The sequence below is a fragment of the Rattus rattus genome, chromosome 16 (assembly GCF_011064425.1).
Source record: "Rattus rattus isolate New Zealand chromosome 16, Rrattus_CSIRO_v1, whole genome shotgun sequence".
Taxonomy (NCBI): Eukaryota; Metazoa; Chordata; class Mammalia; order Rodentia; family Muridae; genus Rattus; species Rattus rattus.
Genome location: NC_046169.1, coordinates 16214457 through 16233132, shown reverse-complemented (window position 1 = coordinate 16233132; position 18676 = coordinate 16214457). Strand labels below are relative to the sequence as shown.

The following is an 18676-nucleotide window of genomic DNA, read 5'->3' as shown; positions in this document are numbered from 1 at the left end:
TTTTAAATATGGGAATGTGTGTGAGTGTGTGTGTGTGTGTGTGGTTTTGTTTTTGTTGTTTTGGAGGGGCTACAGGGTCTTTCTGGAGGTCTCAAACTAGAACATTCCTAGGATTGAAGCTTAGATATGGCTTACTAGTGATCCTAGCTTAAAGGAGATTGAAAAGCTTTGTTTCCTTTTTTTTTCTTTTCTTTTTTTTTTAAATGACAGGGTCTTGCTATACAGCCATCAAATTTGAACTCTAAATCCTTCCTCAATTTCCTGAATGCTGGCATTAAATATAGTTTTTACGATTTTTAGAAACTCTTAGAATCTATGATAATAGACAGACTGAAAGGTTTACTTATCTTTAAGGAGTGGAGAGTCAGTATAAAAAAGGAATAATTACCTAGTCATATGGTAGATAATTAATGCTTTTTGATAAATACTGGCAGCACTGAATTAAATTACTTCGCTATATCAGGTCTATTTAGAACTTTTATTTGTAAACTTTTTAAGTTCACGAGTACATGTTATATATAACAAGTTTCATTGTGACAAATTTGTACATGTGTATTGTGCATTTTGATCATATTCACCCCAACTACTCTCTTTTATTCCCATCTTAACCGATGAAGGGCAGCAAGCACTTGCCCTTTACTTTAGAGCTATCTTTCTAGCTGGGATTGTCTATGTTTTTTTTCTCTCTCCTGCCTTGCCTCCTTTTCATCTGAGAGCAAAGAGAAATTAAAACCTCAAATGGAGACTAGGAAGATAACAAGTAAATACCTACAGCACTAAGTAGAGGATCCCCAAAACCACATAAAAAAAAAAAAAAAAACTGGGCAAGGTCCTGTGGGTTTGTGACCTTAGCCCTGGGAGGTGGAGACAGTTGGATCCTGGGGGCTGGTTGACCAGCCAGTCTACCTGAAATGGCAAGGTCTGAGATCACTGAGAGACCCTGCCACAGGGGAAAAAATAAGTAGAAAATGATAGACTTCCTATCATCAAGGAACATACAGACAAGTGCAAGTTGGTATTTTGCATATTTATTAACTAGTATTTTCCCCTCTGAATCAGCTTTTTTTTTTTTTTTTTTTTTTTAGCTGAGGACCAAACCCAGGGCCTTGCCCTTGCTAGGCAAGCGCTCTACCACTGAGCTAAATCCCCAACCCCTCAGCTTTTTTTTTTTTTTTTTAAAGGAATTATTTTTTTATTATGTAAATGTAATTCTGCCTGCATGTACGCCTGCAGGCCAGAAGAGGAGCACCATATGGCTGCTGGGAGTTGAACTCAGGACCTCTGGAAGAGCTCTTAACTGCTGAGCCATCTCTCCAGCTTCCTGAGTCAGCTTTTTAAATATTTGTTATTGTAGAAGAAGCAAATTCATCTCAAATGGAGCACCAGCTTTGCTTGTCAGAAAATAACTTCCTGGCTTTCTCTTCACAATTTCCACTTTAAATTAAGGGGAGTCTTTATTATGTATCTCGTCTTAGAGATTTGCTATATTTTATTCATGTAATAGTGCAATAATATATAACATTTTCTTTATTTTTAAAAAAATTAATTAGATTTATTCATTTTATGTGATAGTATGGTCTGGATGTCATGAATGTGTACCATTTGTGTACTTGGTACCTGCCAGTGTCAGAGAAGGGAATCTGATCCCCTGAATTGGAGTTATCGATGGTTATGAACCACCACATAGGTACTGGGAACTGAATCACAGTTCTCTGCAAGAATAGGAACAACAAATGCTCTTAACTGCTGAGCTATCTCTCTTTTTCTTTTTCTTTTCTTTACCTTTCCTTTGTGTGCGTGCGTGTGTGTGTGTGTGTGTGTGTGTGTGTGTGTGTGTGTGTGTGTGTGTGTGAGAGAGAGAGAGGAGAGGAGAGGGAGGGAGAGGGAGAGGAGGAGAGGGGAGGGTGGGTGGGGGGGACTTTGGTTGTATTCTTGCCGCCATGGCTAGCTTGGAATTCACACCACTCTATTGGGGAAACTCACAGTGATATTCCCACCATTGCTTTCCAAGGCTAGGGTTAAAGTGTGTGCTGTTATACCTGGCTTATCGGTAATTCTTTTGTTTCTTTTGTTTTTTGGGGACAGGATTTTTCCATGTAGCCCTGGCTGGCCTCTAACTCAGAGATCCACCTGCCTCTGCTTCCCGAGTGCTGGGATCCTGCTGTAGTTCTTTGTACATTTGTGTTTTTTTTTTTCTTTTTTCTTTTTTTCGGAGCTGGGGACCGAACCCAGGGCCTTGCGCTTGCTAGGCAAGCGCTCTACCACTGAGCTAAATCCCCAACCCCACATTTGTGCTTTTATTTATGTATCCATGCACATGTCTCTGCGTGGATATGTGCATTTGAGTGCAGTGGTTGTAGCAGCCAGAAGAGGGTCCAATCTTCTGGAGCCATAGTAGCAGGCAATCGTTAGCTGCCTGATATGGGTGCTGGCTTGGTTCTCTGGAAGAGCATGCCACAAGCTCTTTTTATTTTTTTTAATCTTTATTAACTTGGGTATTTCTTATTTACATTTCGATTGTTATTCCCCTTCCCAGCTTCCAGGCCAACATCCCCCTAACCCCTTCCCCTCCCCTTCTATATGGGCTTCCCCTCCCCATCCTCCCCCCATTGCCGCCCCCCCCAACAATTATGTTCACTAGGTGTTCAGTCTTGGCAGGACCAAGGCTTCCCCTTCCACTGGTGCTCTTACTAGGATATTCATTGCTACCTATGAGGTCAGAGTCCAGGGTCAGTCCATGTATAGTCTTTGGGTAGTGGCTTAGTCCCTGGAAGCTCTGGTTGGTTGGCATTGTTGTACATATGGGGTCTCGAGCCCCTTCAAACTCTTCCAGTCCTTTCTCTGATTCCTTCAATGGGAGTCCTGTTCTCAGTTCAGTGGTTTGCTGCTGGCATTCGCCTATGTATTTGCTGTATTCTGGGGCCACAAGCATTCTTAACCACTGAGCTATCTCTCCAGCTCTGTGATTTATAATTCTCCCTAGTTAGTTAGAGCTCCAGAAATGCATTAGCCTGGGAGACGTGTATAGGTTTAAATACACTTTGAAACTAAATATTTAAAGGTTTGCAGTTTGTGAAGACTATTCTTTTTTTATACATTTAAACAGTTTATAGTTTAATATGTGTGTGTATATGTGCGTGCGTGTGTGCGTGTGTGTGTGTGTGTGTGTGTGTGTGTGTATGAGTGCAAGTACATCAGAATAGAGGACAGTGGTAAGCTCCATACATACACTCTGCATCTACCTAGATCTGCTCCTCAGAGACATTTACATTTTGATCAGTTCTTTGTTTATTTCAGGGTTAGTTTTTGAATCTATATTCTGTTATGTAAGCATGCATTTTAAATAGCAAAGTGTTCCGTCAAACTCACAGGTTTTTCACTCTGCCTTTTCTCCTTTCCCAGGCACTTCTCATGATCTGCTTGGAGTTATGGAGTTGGGAGAAGACATGTTAGTCCTGTGTGGCCTAATTAGTACCCATTATTCAATTTTTAGCTTCTTTCAGGACTCTAAGAAAAAAGGAATGAGTTCTTTTAATGTTTTTCTTACTCCTCCTCCCCCTCCTCCTCCTCTCCCTCTTCCTCTTCTCCCTCCTCTTCCTCCTCCTTCTTCTCCTCTACCTCCTTCTTTTCCTCCACCTCCTTCTTTTTTAGAGACAAGGTTTCTCTGTGTAACATTGTCTGTCCTGGAACTCACTTGTAGACCAGGCTGGCCTTGAACTCAAGAGTTCCATCTGCGTCTGCCTCCCAGGTGCTGGGATTAAAGATGTGTGCCACCACTGCCTAGTCCCTTGCCTTTTTTAATGGAGCAAATATATGTAGGGACTAGCAGTGATGAATTAAGTGATAAATGGTGTGAAAATATGCTCCTTACTACAGAGGAGCAGTAACTGCTTCAGAATAGCAAGCCTCAACTACTTGTATAGACGTGCGCATATACACATACATGAAAAGGAGTGGGAAAATGCCAAAGAGAAATTGAAAAAGACTTTGTATTTAGCTTAATGTGGCCAGAACATCTTAAACACATCTTGTGATCTAATGGAAGATACTTTATGCCTTGGAATCTATTTCATAGATTTGCTGTTGGAATTAAATGCCAAGATGGTAAATGGTAAAGAGCATAGCCTGTGCTGGATGTGTGTTAGCCATTGTTAGTCACAAGTCAGAACAAAATATATTTGTAAGTGTAGAACTACTGAGAGTACTTCCCTAAGGATGGACTGTGACCATCAAAGAGGCTCATCTCTCATCTCATGTTAAAGAGGAAGAGCAAGAGAGAAAATGCTAAGTTCTTCGGGCACCCTTTCTGGTTACCACATATTTCTGAGCTACAATTGATAAAATCCAGTATTTTGGGAACTTTTTTTTTGGCCTGAACATCAAATATAGGAACCTCCGAATTAGATTGGAGAATTGCCAAGTTATTTGCTTCTGAAGTTTTTGGGGGAACTTTTTGAAATGAGGGGTGCTCTCCATAACTCCCAGCACTGACCACGCTCTGTTGCCACTGCTCCAATACTACCTCTGGGTTATAGAGCGAGTTCAAGGATTAAAAAACAAATTAAAGGCCAGCCTTGATGACTTATGGAGTCCCTGCCTTAAATGAAAAAGGGTGGAAATACAGCTCAGTGGTAAAGTGTTTCCCTGGCTACAGAGGACCAAGTTTAAACCCCAGTACTGCAAAAGTGGAGTGAGGAAGGCAGAAGTATTGTCTGGCATCCCAGGCAAATTTAAGTCCAAGAAGACAGGGAGAAAGGCAAGTCTAAATTATATTTAACCAAAGTAATAACAATTTCCTTTCTTGCAACAGGCAAAGAAAGTGTAGTTTCTGAACTGAATGATGGCTGCATTACAGAGTCACAGAGGTGAGCCAAGGATGAGAGAGGTTCAGTTACTAGATTTCTCTTCTCTTTCCCTTCTGTTCATCCTTTCCTTCAGAGGGGAATCCGGGTCACATGCTTTCTGTTTACTCTGTTCAAATTACCGTGCTGCCAGTTGCACTGAGCAATAAATATGCCTTAGAAACAGCCCTGATGGGACTAGAGAGATGGCTCAGTGGTTAAGAGTACTTGCTGCTCTTCCAGAGGACCCAGGGATGGTTCCCAGCACCCACATCAGCTGCCCGTACCTCCTGCTCCAGGGGATTAGATGCCACATGGCCTCCATGGGTACCTGCATGCACAAAGTGCACATACGTTCATGTAAATAAAAAAAAAAAAAGACTAAGTAATCCTTAAAAAAGCCAACCATGCTCAAAGAATGCATGAATGAATTCACAGGGAGAAAAAAATGCATTTAAATTTATAATACAAAGTTAAATATGCCAAATGCCATTAGAGAAGTACAAAGAGTGTTACAGGCCCTTAGAAAAAATAGACTATCATTCATACCTGGTGGCATCAATGTCATTTTCATAGAAGAGATGGCGTCAGACTTGGTCTTGGCAATTTTACTGTGTTGTGTTTAGTTTGGAGACACTTCTGTATGCATTTTGATCAGTTAAAAATAGATTAAAAAAAAAAAAGACCAAGCCTTCAGTCATTTCTAAATGCTCAATAGGTTTTTAAAAACTTATTTTCACAAAGTTAAAAAAAGAAAACAGTTCACACTTGGATAATTCACTTTCCTACTTGCTTGTATTAGTCATCTGACTTAGTGGTACCAAACTTGGAGTATGTTAGAACCAACTAATCTTGTCAAATGACAAATGTATGGCTCTCCAGACTGCTTTAAAGTAGTCTCAAGGATAGAGGAATGGGATATGGGAGGAGGAACTGAGAGATAAGGATTGTTAAAAGCTAATTCCAACTTGACTACGTCACAGGCAATGTTAAGCAATCTCTGTTAGACACTGGGTTTTCTAAATTTCAATTGCAATTTCTTCAGAACATGAAAAGGGAACAAAGAAAACCTTTGCCCCACCTACACAAAAATCACATATTGAGAAACCTCGGCCCAACTCATGGAAGGAGGACACCCCAGGGACCAGTTCTCTAGAGGCAGAGACCAAACCAAGCCTGCTCAAAGCCAACCTGAAGAAGAAGCAGAAGGCAACCACAGAGCATGGTCCAAGCAGGGGCCAGGAGAAAAAGCAAAAGGCTCATGACCAGCCAGCTGAGAAGAAAGGAAAGGTATGAGTCACACTGATGGACTCCAGTGGGACAGTCTCACTTCCTCTGTTTCCTGGATAAGCCACATAAACAGAATCTTTTCAGGTTGGGGAATATCCTGTGTGTGTTTAAGATGTGTTATTGAGGAATGAACCCAAGGCCCCATGCATGGTAGGCAAGCACCCTATTACTTATACTTTCAACCCTAGGATCTTTCAGCTATGGCTGGCCTAGGACTCCCTATGTAAATCACGTTGGCCTAGAACTCACAGATATCTGCCTGCCTTGGCCTCCCAACTGCTGGGATTTAAGATCTGTTCTACCACACTCATTGTTTTGTTTGCTCATTTTTAATTTTGAGAAAGGACTTTCTTCATTTCCTGGGCTGGCCTTGGAATTGTAGTTATTTCACCGCAGCGTCCTTCCTGAATAGCTGGGGTTACAGGCATGTTTTGCCACTTTCATCTTACTCTGTAAAAACAAACAAACAAAAACCACTTTGGGGTTTGAGGCAGAATCTTGTAGCAAAGGCTGGCTTGTATCTTGCTTTGTAGCCCCATGCTGGCCTAGAACCAATGAACTAGAACTAACTCCTGTCTCAGGTTTTCAAGTGTTGAAATTACTTTAATTAAAGTGTACTCACAGGCTCATGTGTCTGTGCTACTGTATGAAGTGTGCATTAATTCTTAAGATGGAGTCCCATGTGGCTCAAGATGACCATGAACTTGCTATGTAGTCAAGATTGGCCTTGAATTCCTGATTCTTCTGCCTCTGTCTCCCTAGTTTTGAGATAACAGATGTGTGCCACCATACTACAACACCAAAATGTTTTGATGAAAGCATGTAGCTAGAAACAATGGGGATGAGAGTGGGATAAGGACCAGAGCAGGGATGGGCAGAGAGTTCATAAACAGTTTCCCACTTGGTGCTCCTTTATCCCCAGGAGTTCTGGGTAAAGTTTTTGGATTCCTCTTGACTTAAAACCCATAGTTGTGTTCATTTACTGCTTCGGGTAAATAAGGCTGTTGGAAATGAGAAACTATTCTTATTCTTTTCTATTCTCATTTCTGCAGGAAAAAACTCTTACCAGTGCAGAATTTGAGGAGATTTTCCAGATTGTACTACAGAAGTCCTTGCAGGAGTGCTTGGGTATGGCCTGGCATGAAGAGAAAGGGTTTCATTAGACAGAGTGACTGTCATCTAAGGGGTCGTATAAGTCTGACAGCTTCTTCCTCTGCCACTTTCCTGAGAAAATATTAAATGATTCTTGAAGTATTTAATCTATAGCTAAAGCATGTTAGAGAAAAGTGAAAGAAAAGACTTTTTAGAAAAGTAGCTGATACTACTTTAGAATCAACACAGCCTCATCTGAGTTTTCAAATGCAATTTTAATTTACTCATATCTACTTAGAAAAGATCGTATTTCCCCAGATTTAGAGAATGTATTTTATGTGTAAGATATGGACGTGTATTTAGACTACATTTTATTATTTTTAGTGTGTGCAGTGTGTATGTGCACACATGCACCGTGCTATGGTTTATATGTACAGGTGAGAGGACAGCTTGCAGACATTGCACATTTAGTGTGTGTAGTGTGTGTGCACATATGCACCGTGCTATGGTTTATGTGTACAGGTGAGAGGTCAGCTTGCAGACATTGCACATTTACTGTGTGCAGTGTGTGTGCACACATGCACCGTGCTATGGTTTATGTGTACAGGTGAGAGGTCAGCTTGCAGACATTGCACATTTAGTGTGTGCAGTGTGTGTGTGCACACATGCACCGTGCTATGGTTTATGTGTACAGGTGAGAGGTCAGCTTGCAGACATTGCACATTTACTGTGTGCAGTGTGTGTGCACACATGCACCGTGCTATGGTTTATGTGTACAGGTGAGAGGTCAGCTTGCAGACATTGCACATTTAGTGTGTGCAGTGTGTGTGTGCACACATGCACCGTGCTATGGTTTATGTGTACAGGTGAGAGGTCAGCTTGCAGACATTGCTTTCTTCCGCCTACTAAGTAGATCTTAGGGATTGACCTCTGGTTTTCAGGCTAGGCGCTGAGCTGTCTTACTGGGCCAAGGCTTATATATTTGTAATATTGCATTGCTTCGTTTTATGGATTTGGTTTCTATTACTATATATTTAGTGTCTCTGCATTTAAATGCATGTACAAGCTCATATGTATCTGTGTTACTGTATGCAGGTGTGCATGTATACACATACAGATGCATGTGTCTACTTCTGGATTGAGGCCAGAAGTCAACCTTAGTTGTCACTCCTCAGGCTCTGCCTTGTGTTTTTGAGTCAGTGTCACTCTCTAGCCTGGATCCCAACCAGTTCCTCTAGTCTAGGCTTTAGGGAGGTGCAGAGAGCTGCCTGTCCTTGTCTCTTCAGTGCTGGGAATACGGTGCATGCCACCGCATTTCATTTGTTTTGCTTTGATTTTTACATGGCTTATAAGGATTGAACTGAGATCTTCATACCTGTAAGGCAAACACTTTATTGATTGAGCTATTTCCCCAGCCCCAGGTTTGATTTTTTTTTTTTAGAATAAAAAGGGCTCTTATGTAGGCTCAGGGGCCTTTTCTATAAGGCCATGTGAGTAAGGAGAACGGTCTCATAGCTATTTGTAGGTGTACATCTCTTGAAAGGTGTTTGAGGAAAGATAAAATAGTACACGTGCAGTAGGGTTCTCAGCCCTGAAATGGGGCTGATCAATATAGAAAAGCTTGCAGAAAGATACGAATTTTAGTTTTTCCTGAATTTTTTATGATTTTAAGTTCTATTATATGACAAAAATACCAGAAGTAGACTCTTTTAAGCACAGGGGAAAGGTATCTGAATGGAATTTTGGGGTTGAGAAATACTAGAGTATTTGTTTTTCCGTGTTTCTTTTCTGCTTGTAATATTTGATTTTGGAAGGGCTAGGGTCTGGCCTTAATTTTGCAGAGACTTCCTGTATCCAACGCATAAGACCTACCAAATCAGACAAAGAACCGGGCATTGCTCCTTCTGCCACTGATAAGGAAAATGCTGATCCGTAAGTTTACTCCAGAGAGACAAGTTGAACACTGGGTGGACATAACATTGGTAATGTTATCATTATATTATATTATATTGATTTCTCTTAGCTCAGGAAAGACGCCTCTTTGAGTTGGGAAGCAAACAGGCAAGGAGTGAGATAGAATGGCCTCAGGCGACCTTAGGAGGCCTGGCGCTTGTGTGTGTCTACTGGGGATTAAACAGTTTCTAGTGCATGCTGTACCGTAGAGCTTCTTCTCCTCTAGAATTCCTGTTTTACTTTTTAACCCCTGGTTTCTTTTTTTTCAAAGAATTGGCATGGCAAGTGTCTCTCTGAAGACTTTTTACTTAAACAATATCATTTTCAGAGAGAAGGTAATAACTCCTGACACTCCAGATATTGCATCTTCTGTAGAAGAGGGAGTGAATTCTGAGATGGGCACATCTAGTTTATGCCAGCCAGGTACTGAACCTTCTAAGAAGAAATGGGATAGACGCTCTTTAAGCAAACAAAAGAAGAAAGCTGGTAAGTGTCATCATATGGCTTTAAAAAAAAGATTTATTTTCTATTGATATATCTCTGTCTGTCTGTCTGTCTGTCTATCTATCTATGTATACACACACACACACACACACACACACACACACACACACACACACACACGTGTCTGTGTGAGGGTATACCATGTATGTGTGGGCACGTATGGGAGTCAGAAGAGGATGTTGGATCCCCTGGAGTTGCAGTTACAAGGTGGTTGTGAGTTACCCAAAGTGGGCCCTGGGAGCCAAAGTAGGGTCTTCTTTCTAGCTCCAGATATCCTTTAAACTTTTAAAATGTTACTATTAGTGTAGGGCATGCACATGCCCTACATGTTCATGTGCAGGAGTCAGAGAACATTTTTGGCGATCAGTTCTTTCTTTCTACTGTGGCTTCTATGTTAGCCCAAGTCAGTCCTCCTTTGAAACCTGGTTCAAGTACTTATTCAAGAAATTAGAAAATGGAACCCGAACCAGTCTACAACTTCTTGCCCCAGTCTTGGGGCTTCCTGGAGACTCTTTCCCTGATTTTATTGCTGCAGACATTCTCGTATCTCCCACTTCAGAGTGCTTTGTTTTGTTTTCCCAGAAGATGAGAAAATGGAGAAAATCCAAGATGAATGTGAGTGCAGTCTGAAAGAAAAACAGAAGATAATGATTCGGGATCAGAAAGAAGAGGAAGGTAGTTTTGGTGAGCTCAGTTGAGTGTGGAGAAACTTGGGGTGAAATTTCAAGATGGAGGAGATACACAGTGCATAGGATGTTAAAGGAAACCACAAAACTGTTATTTATCTTGCACAATTGCTTCTTAGGAGATATGGAAAGAGGAAGAAGTAGAAAGACTTCATCTATTTGGTTATTTATTCACAGAATCCACATTCTCTACCTGGTGTTTTAGATGGTGTGCAGATGGAAATTAAGGTTGGCCCAGAAGCAAATCAAACACATAGGAGAGGGTGGTGGAATGGTGTCAGGTGAGGGGAGAATTTCATGAAGGAGAGAGTACCCAGTCACGGCAAACACACTCACAGACAAGTCAGAGGAGGATGAAGATTTGAAATGTTCAAGTACATCAGAATCAGTAAGCCATCGTGTCTTAGTGACGGCTGCTGTATGGGTTGGTCAAGGTGATTGGCAGGCGATAGTTGGTTAAGAGCTGGCATTAAGGTCCCTGAAACTCACACAGACCTGGATGCAATAGCACACACATATGTAAATGAAGGGTTGCCACAGGGAAAAAGGATGTGGAGACAGGAGAATCATAAAGAAAGGAAAAACGAGACTGTCTCAAAGAAGGTAGAAGGCATGATGTAGTTGTCTTTTGATCTCTGCATACATGCTGTGGTATGCACATGCTGGCATTTTCATACACGCCACGGTATGCATGCACCCACATTCACACATACATGATAAAGCAAAACAACAACAACAAAAGAAATGGTGAGCCGGGCTGGGCATGGTAGTTTATACCTTTAATCTCAGCACTCGGGAGGCAGAGGCAGGTGCATCTCTGTGAGTTCAAGGCCAGCCTGGTCTACAGGGTGAGTTCCAGAAGATCCAGGCTACCCAGAGAAACCATGTGTCAAACAAATAGATAGGTAGGTAGGTAGGTAGGTAGGTAGATAGATAGATAGATAGATAGATAGATAAGAAAGAAACCCCAAAGAAATGATGAACCCTTCCTTCATAGAAACTACAATTTCCTGTGTTAGATGATAAATGCATCAAAGAATGAAGATGACCTTGAGAAATTTAGTGATGAGAAATAAAATAGATCAGACAGTAAGCTCAAACAGATCAGTGTTAAGCTTAAAAAAATAAAAATTAAGTAATAGTTGGGAAGAAAACAGGCTCACATACATAAAAAAAAAAGCCCAAATGAAAATAACCCTTAAAAGAAAAATCCCAGAAGCCGGGTGTGGTGCCACATGCCTTAATTTCAGCACTTGGGAGGCAGAAGCAGGTGGATCTTTGGGTTCACAGCCAGCCTGGTCAATGTAGTGAGCCCCAGATCAGCCAAAGATACATACTGAGACTATGTTGTAAACATAAACAACAATCTAGAGCATTTGGTCTAAGAACCAGTGAAACTAAAACTCAGCTAGTGTCTGGTGATGTGTCTATATGTACATAGTATAGTTTTCTCTTTGTGTGCGTACATACGTGTTCATGCTGTATTTGCTCATGTGTGTAGATACATAGACAATTGTCTGTATAGGCCAAAGGCAATCTCAACTGTTGTTCCTCAGGAGCTGTCATTTTTTTTTTTTTTTTTTTTTTTGGAGATATGGGTTCTCATTGACCTGGAACCTACAAAGTAGGCTTAGGTTGGCAGGCCAGTGAGCCCTAGAAATCCCCCTGTCTCCATCTCCCCGGTGCTGATTACAAATATTTGCCAGTATACCTAGAATTTTTAATTAATAATAATTAATTAGTGTGTGTGTGTGTGTGTGTGTGTGCGTGCGCGCGTGCGTGCGCGCGCATGCTCTTGACACACGTGGAGGTCACAGGACAACTTGCAAGAATTGGTTCTCTCCACCATATGGGTCTCAGGGATCAAACAGATAGGCTCAGTGCCAGGTTCCCTTACCTGTTGAGCTGTCTCATTAGCCCAAGGACCATCTTTTTTTTTTTTTTTTTTTTAAAGATTTATTCATTTATTATATATAAGTACACTGTAGCTGTCTTCAGACACACCAGAAGAGGGCATCAGATCCTATTACAGATGGTTGTGAGCCACCATGTGGTTGCTGGGGATTGAACTCAGGACCTCTAGAAGAACAAATAGTCAGTGTTCTTAACCGCTGAGTTATCTCTCCAGCCCCCGACCATCTTCTTTTTTCCATCTTCTTTTCCATGGGTTCTGGACATTGAGCTCAGGACTTGCAATGAGAAGGACTTTACTGACAAAATCCTCTCCCCTTCCCTGTATTTACATAATTGTTATTTTAAAAGTGTACTCTAGAAAGACTATGAGTGTAGGAAACCTGGGCTTAATATGTGTAACAGAAGGAGCTGGGAGTGAGATGTCTTTAGGCAGTCAACTTGTGTAGGGCTTAAATCACCCAGAAGAAAAGCTAAATCGATTTTCTTCTCCTTTTAATTAAATTATTTTCTTTATATCCCAATCACAGCTTCCCCTCCCTGCTTCCCATCCAGTCCCTCCCTTTCAACTCCTCACCCTCGCTCCTCATTGGTTGGCCATTATCTCAAATTCTGCTCCATCTTTTACCTCTACACATCTTGTAGGCAGGACAAATTGTGGGTCTCAGGTTTTCTGGCCGGGTTGGTGTCCCAATGCCTCCATTGGAAGTCGGCCTGGTAACAGGAGATGGCCAGTTCCATATCCCCCTTTGCTAGAAGTAAGTCTTAGCGAGGGTCACTCTCAGATTCCCGGGCACTTCCATTGTTCTAGGCTTTGGAAATAGTAGGCATTAGATGGGGGAGGACACAGGGAGAGAAGAGAATAGGTTATTTCTTAAAAGGAGAACTAAGAACTTTGCAAATGAACCATTCTTTCTGTTTCTTAAAGTTGCCAAGGACAGGAGAGCCTTCCTGGTATAGGATGTAGAAAGGGACTGACTATCATAAATACAATTTGTAATAAATATGGTGAAGGGAAAGAACCTTATGTTATGAATGGAAACATTAGGCCAGCCCAAAAATGTATTCCTAAGGTAATTATGTTTCTGTTAAAACCTGAAAACCAACTACAAATTATCTAAGCGGAGGGTAGGAGAAAGTTTTAGGTAAGATAAGATTTGGTAAATTCTGGGTATTGAAAGAAAGCCAATATGGTTGGAGTTCTGAGATCAGGGGGAGAAGGTATGAGGAGTGCTTCGGAAAAAATGGAAAGAAGCAGGCAGTAGTTCAATTGGAGAAAATACTGTAGACTAGAGAGATGTCTCAGCTCTTGCAGAGCACTCGTGTGAGTCTAAAAACCACCCATAAGTCCAGCTGTAGGGGATCTGATGCCCTTTTCTTGCCTCCATGGGCACATGCACTCATGTGCAAACACAGATACATACATATACACAGATAGATAAATAAAAATTGAATAAAATCTTTGAGGTATGGGTGGTGGTGGTGTAAGCCTTTAATCCTAGCATTCAAGAGGCAGAGGCAGGCAGATCTCTGTGAGTTCCAGGCCAGCCTGGTCTAGAGAGCTAGTTTTAGGACAGTCAGGGCTACACGAAGAAACACTGACTTTGATGCTGATAATAATAACAACAATAATAAGAATAGGTAAAATAAAATCTTTGAAAGAAAAATACCTACTATTGAGGATTTTATCTTAAGGGCAATGAGAAGCCACTGGTGGGTTGTATCCATGTGATGACATCTTCAGATTAATGTTTGAAGATGATCCTTCAATGACTCATCAGAGAATGGAGCATGGAGGAGGGCAGAGCCATTAATAATTGAGCACTAGTATCAGAACGTGCAGTGGTGGCTTGGGTTCGGATGGTGAAAGCAGAGATAGAAGTGTATTGCTTTATAATATTTTAGAGAGAAAGTCGTGAGGACTAGGTAATGACTGTCAATTGGTGGAGTGTGAGAGAGGAAGGTATCAAAAGAGGTTGGTCTCTGGTATAATCATTATGCTGCAGGAATTGGAGTATGAGAAGACATGGGGAAGAGTAAACGTTTTGGTTTGGGTGCATTAAGTTTGAGATCTGTATGGGACATCTAAATCGACAGTCAGGACATAGCTGGGGGAACAGCCCAGTGGTAGAGCTGGTGCTCAGCGTGTACACAGTTCTGGGATCAGTCCTCAGCACCACAAAAATTAATCAGAGCAGCACAATGTGATATGACATAGGATACTATACAGGTGTCAAGAGCAAAGTAGCACTGAATTCATAACCGAGGCCGAGAGAATACAACTGTGTATTGTCAGGTATGAAACATAGACTTCACAACTGTGGGAATGGATAAGCTCAGCTTAGAGGAAAGTGTGATGTGGGGAGAGAAGACCTTTGGAACCCTGACTGTTGAGACTGGGTGGAGAAAAAAAGAACGGAGCAGGGGGCTGGAGAGATGGCTCAGTGGTTAAGAGCCCTGACTGCTCTTCCAGAGGACCTGAGTTCAAATCCCAGCAACCACATGGTGGCTCACAACCATTTGCAATGGGTTCTGATGCCCTCTTCTGGTGTGTCTGAAGACAGCGACAGTGTACTTATATAAAATAAATGAATAAATCTTTAAAAAAAAAAAAAGAACTGAGCAAAGGAATCTGTAAAGAAGCTGCCAGGAAGTGAGAGGAGACAGGAGGGTGAGCGAGCTATTGCAGAGGACAGGAAGCTAGTCTTTCAGGAATGAGCAGGCAGCTGGAATGCTCTGTGCGCGCGACTACATTGGCTTCCATTGTCATATGGCCACACAGGCTGAGCATCAAACCAGTTTTTCCTCTCATTATGAGCTCTTTGAGAATTTTTAATATATTTTATCATAGTCGCTTTTCCCCTCAACTCCTCCCAGATCCACCCCCACTTCCCTACCCACACAACCCTTTGTTCTTTCTCTCCCTCTCGCTTTAATTGTCAAGTACAAAATGCTGCCTGTCTGCTCTTGGGGTGTGGCTTTCCACAGGGGCCTCACTCTTAAAGAAAATTGGCTCTCCTTCCTTAGCAGCTTTCAAGCTACCAATAATTCCTTGGGTAGGGGCAGGTCTTGTTGTCCACCTCTCCTCTCCATGCTGGGATTTTGTCTGGCTTGAGTTTGAAAGGCTTGTGCATGTTGTCAAAACTACTGTGAATTCATACATGCAGCTGCTTTTCAGTGTCTGGAAACCAGCCCCTCTCCAACTCTTTTTTCTTGTTTTAGCCTTGCTAGGCCATCTCTATAAATACCAAACTATTAGGGGGCAATTGCATGGGTCATATTTTGTTTGTTTTTGTTTTGTTTAAAAGATAGGGTCTCATGTAGCCTAGGCTAGCCTTGAACTCACTGTTTAGCTGAAGATGCCTTGAACTCCACATCCTCCTGCCTCCTAAGTGCTGGGATGGCAGCTCTGAGTCAGTGCACCAAGTTAATGAGGTGCTAGTGATGGGACTCAGGGCGTCAGGCATGCTAGGCAAGCATTCTATCAGCTGAGCTTCCTCTCAGGCCTAGCGACTGTCATTTCTAACTAATTCATCATGCCCAACTAGTATTTTTGTTTTGTTTTACCTTTTATTTTATGTGTATGTATTGCTGTAAAATTATAAAAAACGGTGAATTCATACATCCGGCACCACAGCACCCCAAGATATCTGGTAGCTATCTTGCCAGAAGCACACATCCCAACTCTGTGGCGGCCCAGACTAGCCACCACACACTCTCTTACACTTAAGTCTGCACATGACAGAACACACAACGCAGTAACCTCTGATCCAATTGATAAGATACAATTGCCCATCTAAACATACAAAGCCCTATACATCCATCCCTCAAGAACATTCATAACAACCTATAAATACACAGAGTGGAATCTTAATGTCAGCCTCCATATTCTCTCTGCGATGTCTTCTCTGTAGTCTCCTCCTCTTCCTTCAAGCTTTTCTCCTGCCCATCCTTCCTTCTCATCCAATGACAGGTCTCGTTCTATCCTGTACCTGCCTCACCTGTTTGTGACATCATCCCACATGTGTGGATATTTTGCCTGCATGTCTATCCAAGCACTGTGTCAATGGTTGGTGCCTACAGGGACCCGAAGAGGTCAACTCCCCTTGAACTGGAGTTATAGGTGGTTGTGAGCCACCATGTGGGTGCTGGGAATTGATCCTAGACCCTCTGAAAAAACAGCAAGTACTCTTAACCACTGAGCCATCTCTCCAGCTCCCAGGATTTTGCTTCGAGATAAAATACTTAAGAAATGATCCATTCATAGTGCATGGTATTTTGAAAAGACCCAATGTAAGTCACCTTTTCTGAGTTACTCCAGTGGGATGGGATTGGAAATGGGTGAGGTGTGTCCCTGCATTGAACATGTTTTAAGGTAAAAATTGACAGTGGGCAAAATTTTAACAAGGCACACTTACAGGGGAACTGCTGTTTGATGATTTTGTGTGTGTGTGTGTATGTGTGTGTGTGTCTTTCTGCCTGTCTAGGCTAGAGATCAAACTTAGGTCTCTTCCTCAATCACACTCCGTCTTGCTCTCTGGGGTAAGGTCTCTCACTTAACTTGGGTATCACTGATTCAGCAAGCCTGGCTGGCAATGAACTCCACGGATCCTGTCTCTATCTTCCTAGTACTGGGATTAAAGATGTACACTACTGTACCCTGATTTTTAACATGGTTGCTGGAGATCCAAACCTCAGGCTCTCATGCTCTGCAGGTGGATGGAGTGGATGGGCAGGCTGGTGGGCTGGAGTCGGGGATATAGTAAGAGTCACAGTGCTCTTTCAGCAAGTGAGGTGTCAGAGGACGTTTAGACAAGGACTCAGTGAGCCTGTGCTTTCTTACATGACGGGCTGGGCCGTGCAGGAGTAGGAGTAGGTTATGAGGTATATGGAAAAGGGTCAAGAAACCCAGATGGGGTGTTTGTGAGGTATTCCTTGATGTGGTGATTATCTAAACTGAAGGCTGGGAGAGGAGAGACAAAGGTTGATCAGGACCCCACCATCTTTACAAGGGAGACAAGAGGACAAGATAGTTTCTGCAGGAGAGAGGGGCTCAGTGGAAGGGCGAATGATAATGTTTGACCTACTTTCTGCCTTGAGAGATGTGGGGAATGTGAGAAGGAACAGACTCCGCTGAGGGGGCTGAGCTGGAGGTTGAATGGGGGCAGAGTGACGGGTGGTCATCCAGGGATCAAAATGAAGATTGACAGCTATGGAGATGGCTTGGTCAGAAAAGTGCTTGACAAGCAAGCATGAGGATCTGAGTCTGAGCCTTGATTAGAACCCACGTGTTAAAGCTAGGTGCAGTGACGTGTGCCCGTAACCCCAGTGCTGAGGAAGCAGAAGCAGGACGCTCCAGGTTCAGAGATCCTGACTTAAAAATATCAGGTGGAGGGGGTTAGAGATGTGCTGAGTGGTTAAGAGGGTTTACTGCTCTTGCAGAGGTTCTGAGCTCAACTTCGGCACCCAGGTTAGGGTCTCATAACTGACTTTAACTTTAGTTCCAGAGGATCCGGTGCCCACATCTTTCTCTGTGAGCACTGCACTCCATGCACACATAGTCCTATATACACATAATTAAAAATCTTACCAGGCATGGTGGCTCATCTGGGTACTTGGGAGGCAGGGTCAGGGGTAGGGGCAGGGGCAGGGGCAGGGGCAGGGGCAGGGGCAGGGGCAGGGGCAGGGGCAGGGGCAGGGGCAGAGGCAGAGGCAGGGGCAGGGGCAGAGGCAGGGGCAGGGGCAGAGGCGAGATTCTGAGGACAGCCAGTTTGAGGACAGGCAGTAAAACCTTGTCTCAAAAAAGAAATCAATCAATTTTCTATAAAAGCCCATCTGCATGTGTGTACATCTACTCACACACAAGTGTGTGTACACACATATACACATAGCCCCCGAGTCACACACAGTAAAAACAGTAAGATGGACCATAACAGAGGAGAATGCTGGCTATCAGCTTCTGACCTGTATAGGCACACATGTGAGCACACACACAGAAGGAGGTGGAGTTCCCAGAAGAGGCTGTTGCTTGCGTGAATAGAGTTTCTCAAGCTTGCAAAGTTTCAAAGAACACAGTAGAAAAGTTTAGCAGAGAGGTAGAAGTGGAGGTTTGAAAGAAGTGGAAGCCATGGCCTCTGAGTGGAGCCCAAAGCAAGTGGTTAAGAGAGAAATGCTGGGCCCAGATCTGTGTCTTGTGGAGGAGGATCAACTCAGGGCATTGGTCCTAACATGATTTTTAAAGATTTATTTTTAAATGTATACATATATATTGCATGTAGACTTGTGTACACGAATGCAGTGCCTCCTGAGGCCAGATGAGAAAGTAGGATCCTCTGGGGCTGCAGTTGTGAGATGCCCTGTGTGGGTGGGTGTTGGGAACTGAACTCAGGTCCCCTGGTC

The 18676-nt window shown here is 42.7% G+C and overlaps 1 protein-coding gene across 1 annotated transcript in view; it reads left to right on the top strand.

Moving 5' to 3' along the window:
• The window catches only part of Zcwpw1 (zinc finger CW-type and PWWP domain containing 1), a 31087-nt gene that overhangs the window by 2460 nt on the left and 9951 nt on the right, over window positions 1–18676 (top strand). Inside the window, exons 2-7 of the mRNA XM_032887097.1 lie at window positions 4811–4865; window positions 5887–6131; window positions 7184–7259; window positions 9065–9155; window positions 9505–9662; window positions 10263–10364. Coding sequence (XP_032742988.1) covers window positions 4838–4865; window positions 5887–6131; window positions 7184–7259; window positions 9065–9155; window positions 9505–9662; window positions 10263–10364 — 700 coding nt within the window. The 5' untranslated portion in view covers window positions 4811–4837. The remainder of the gene's footprint in view (window positions 1–4810; window positions 4866–5886; window positions 6132–7183; window positions 7260–9064; window positions 9156–9504; window positions 9663–10262; window positions 10365–18676) is intronic.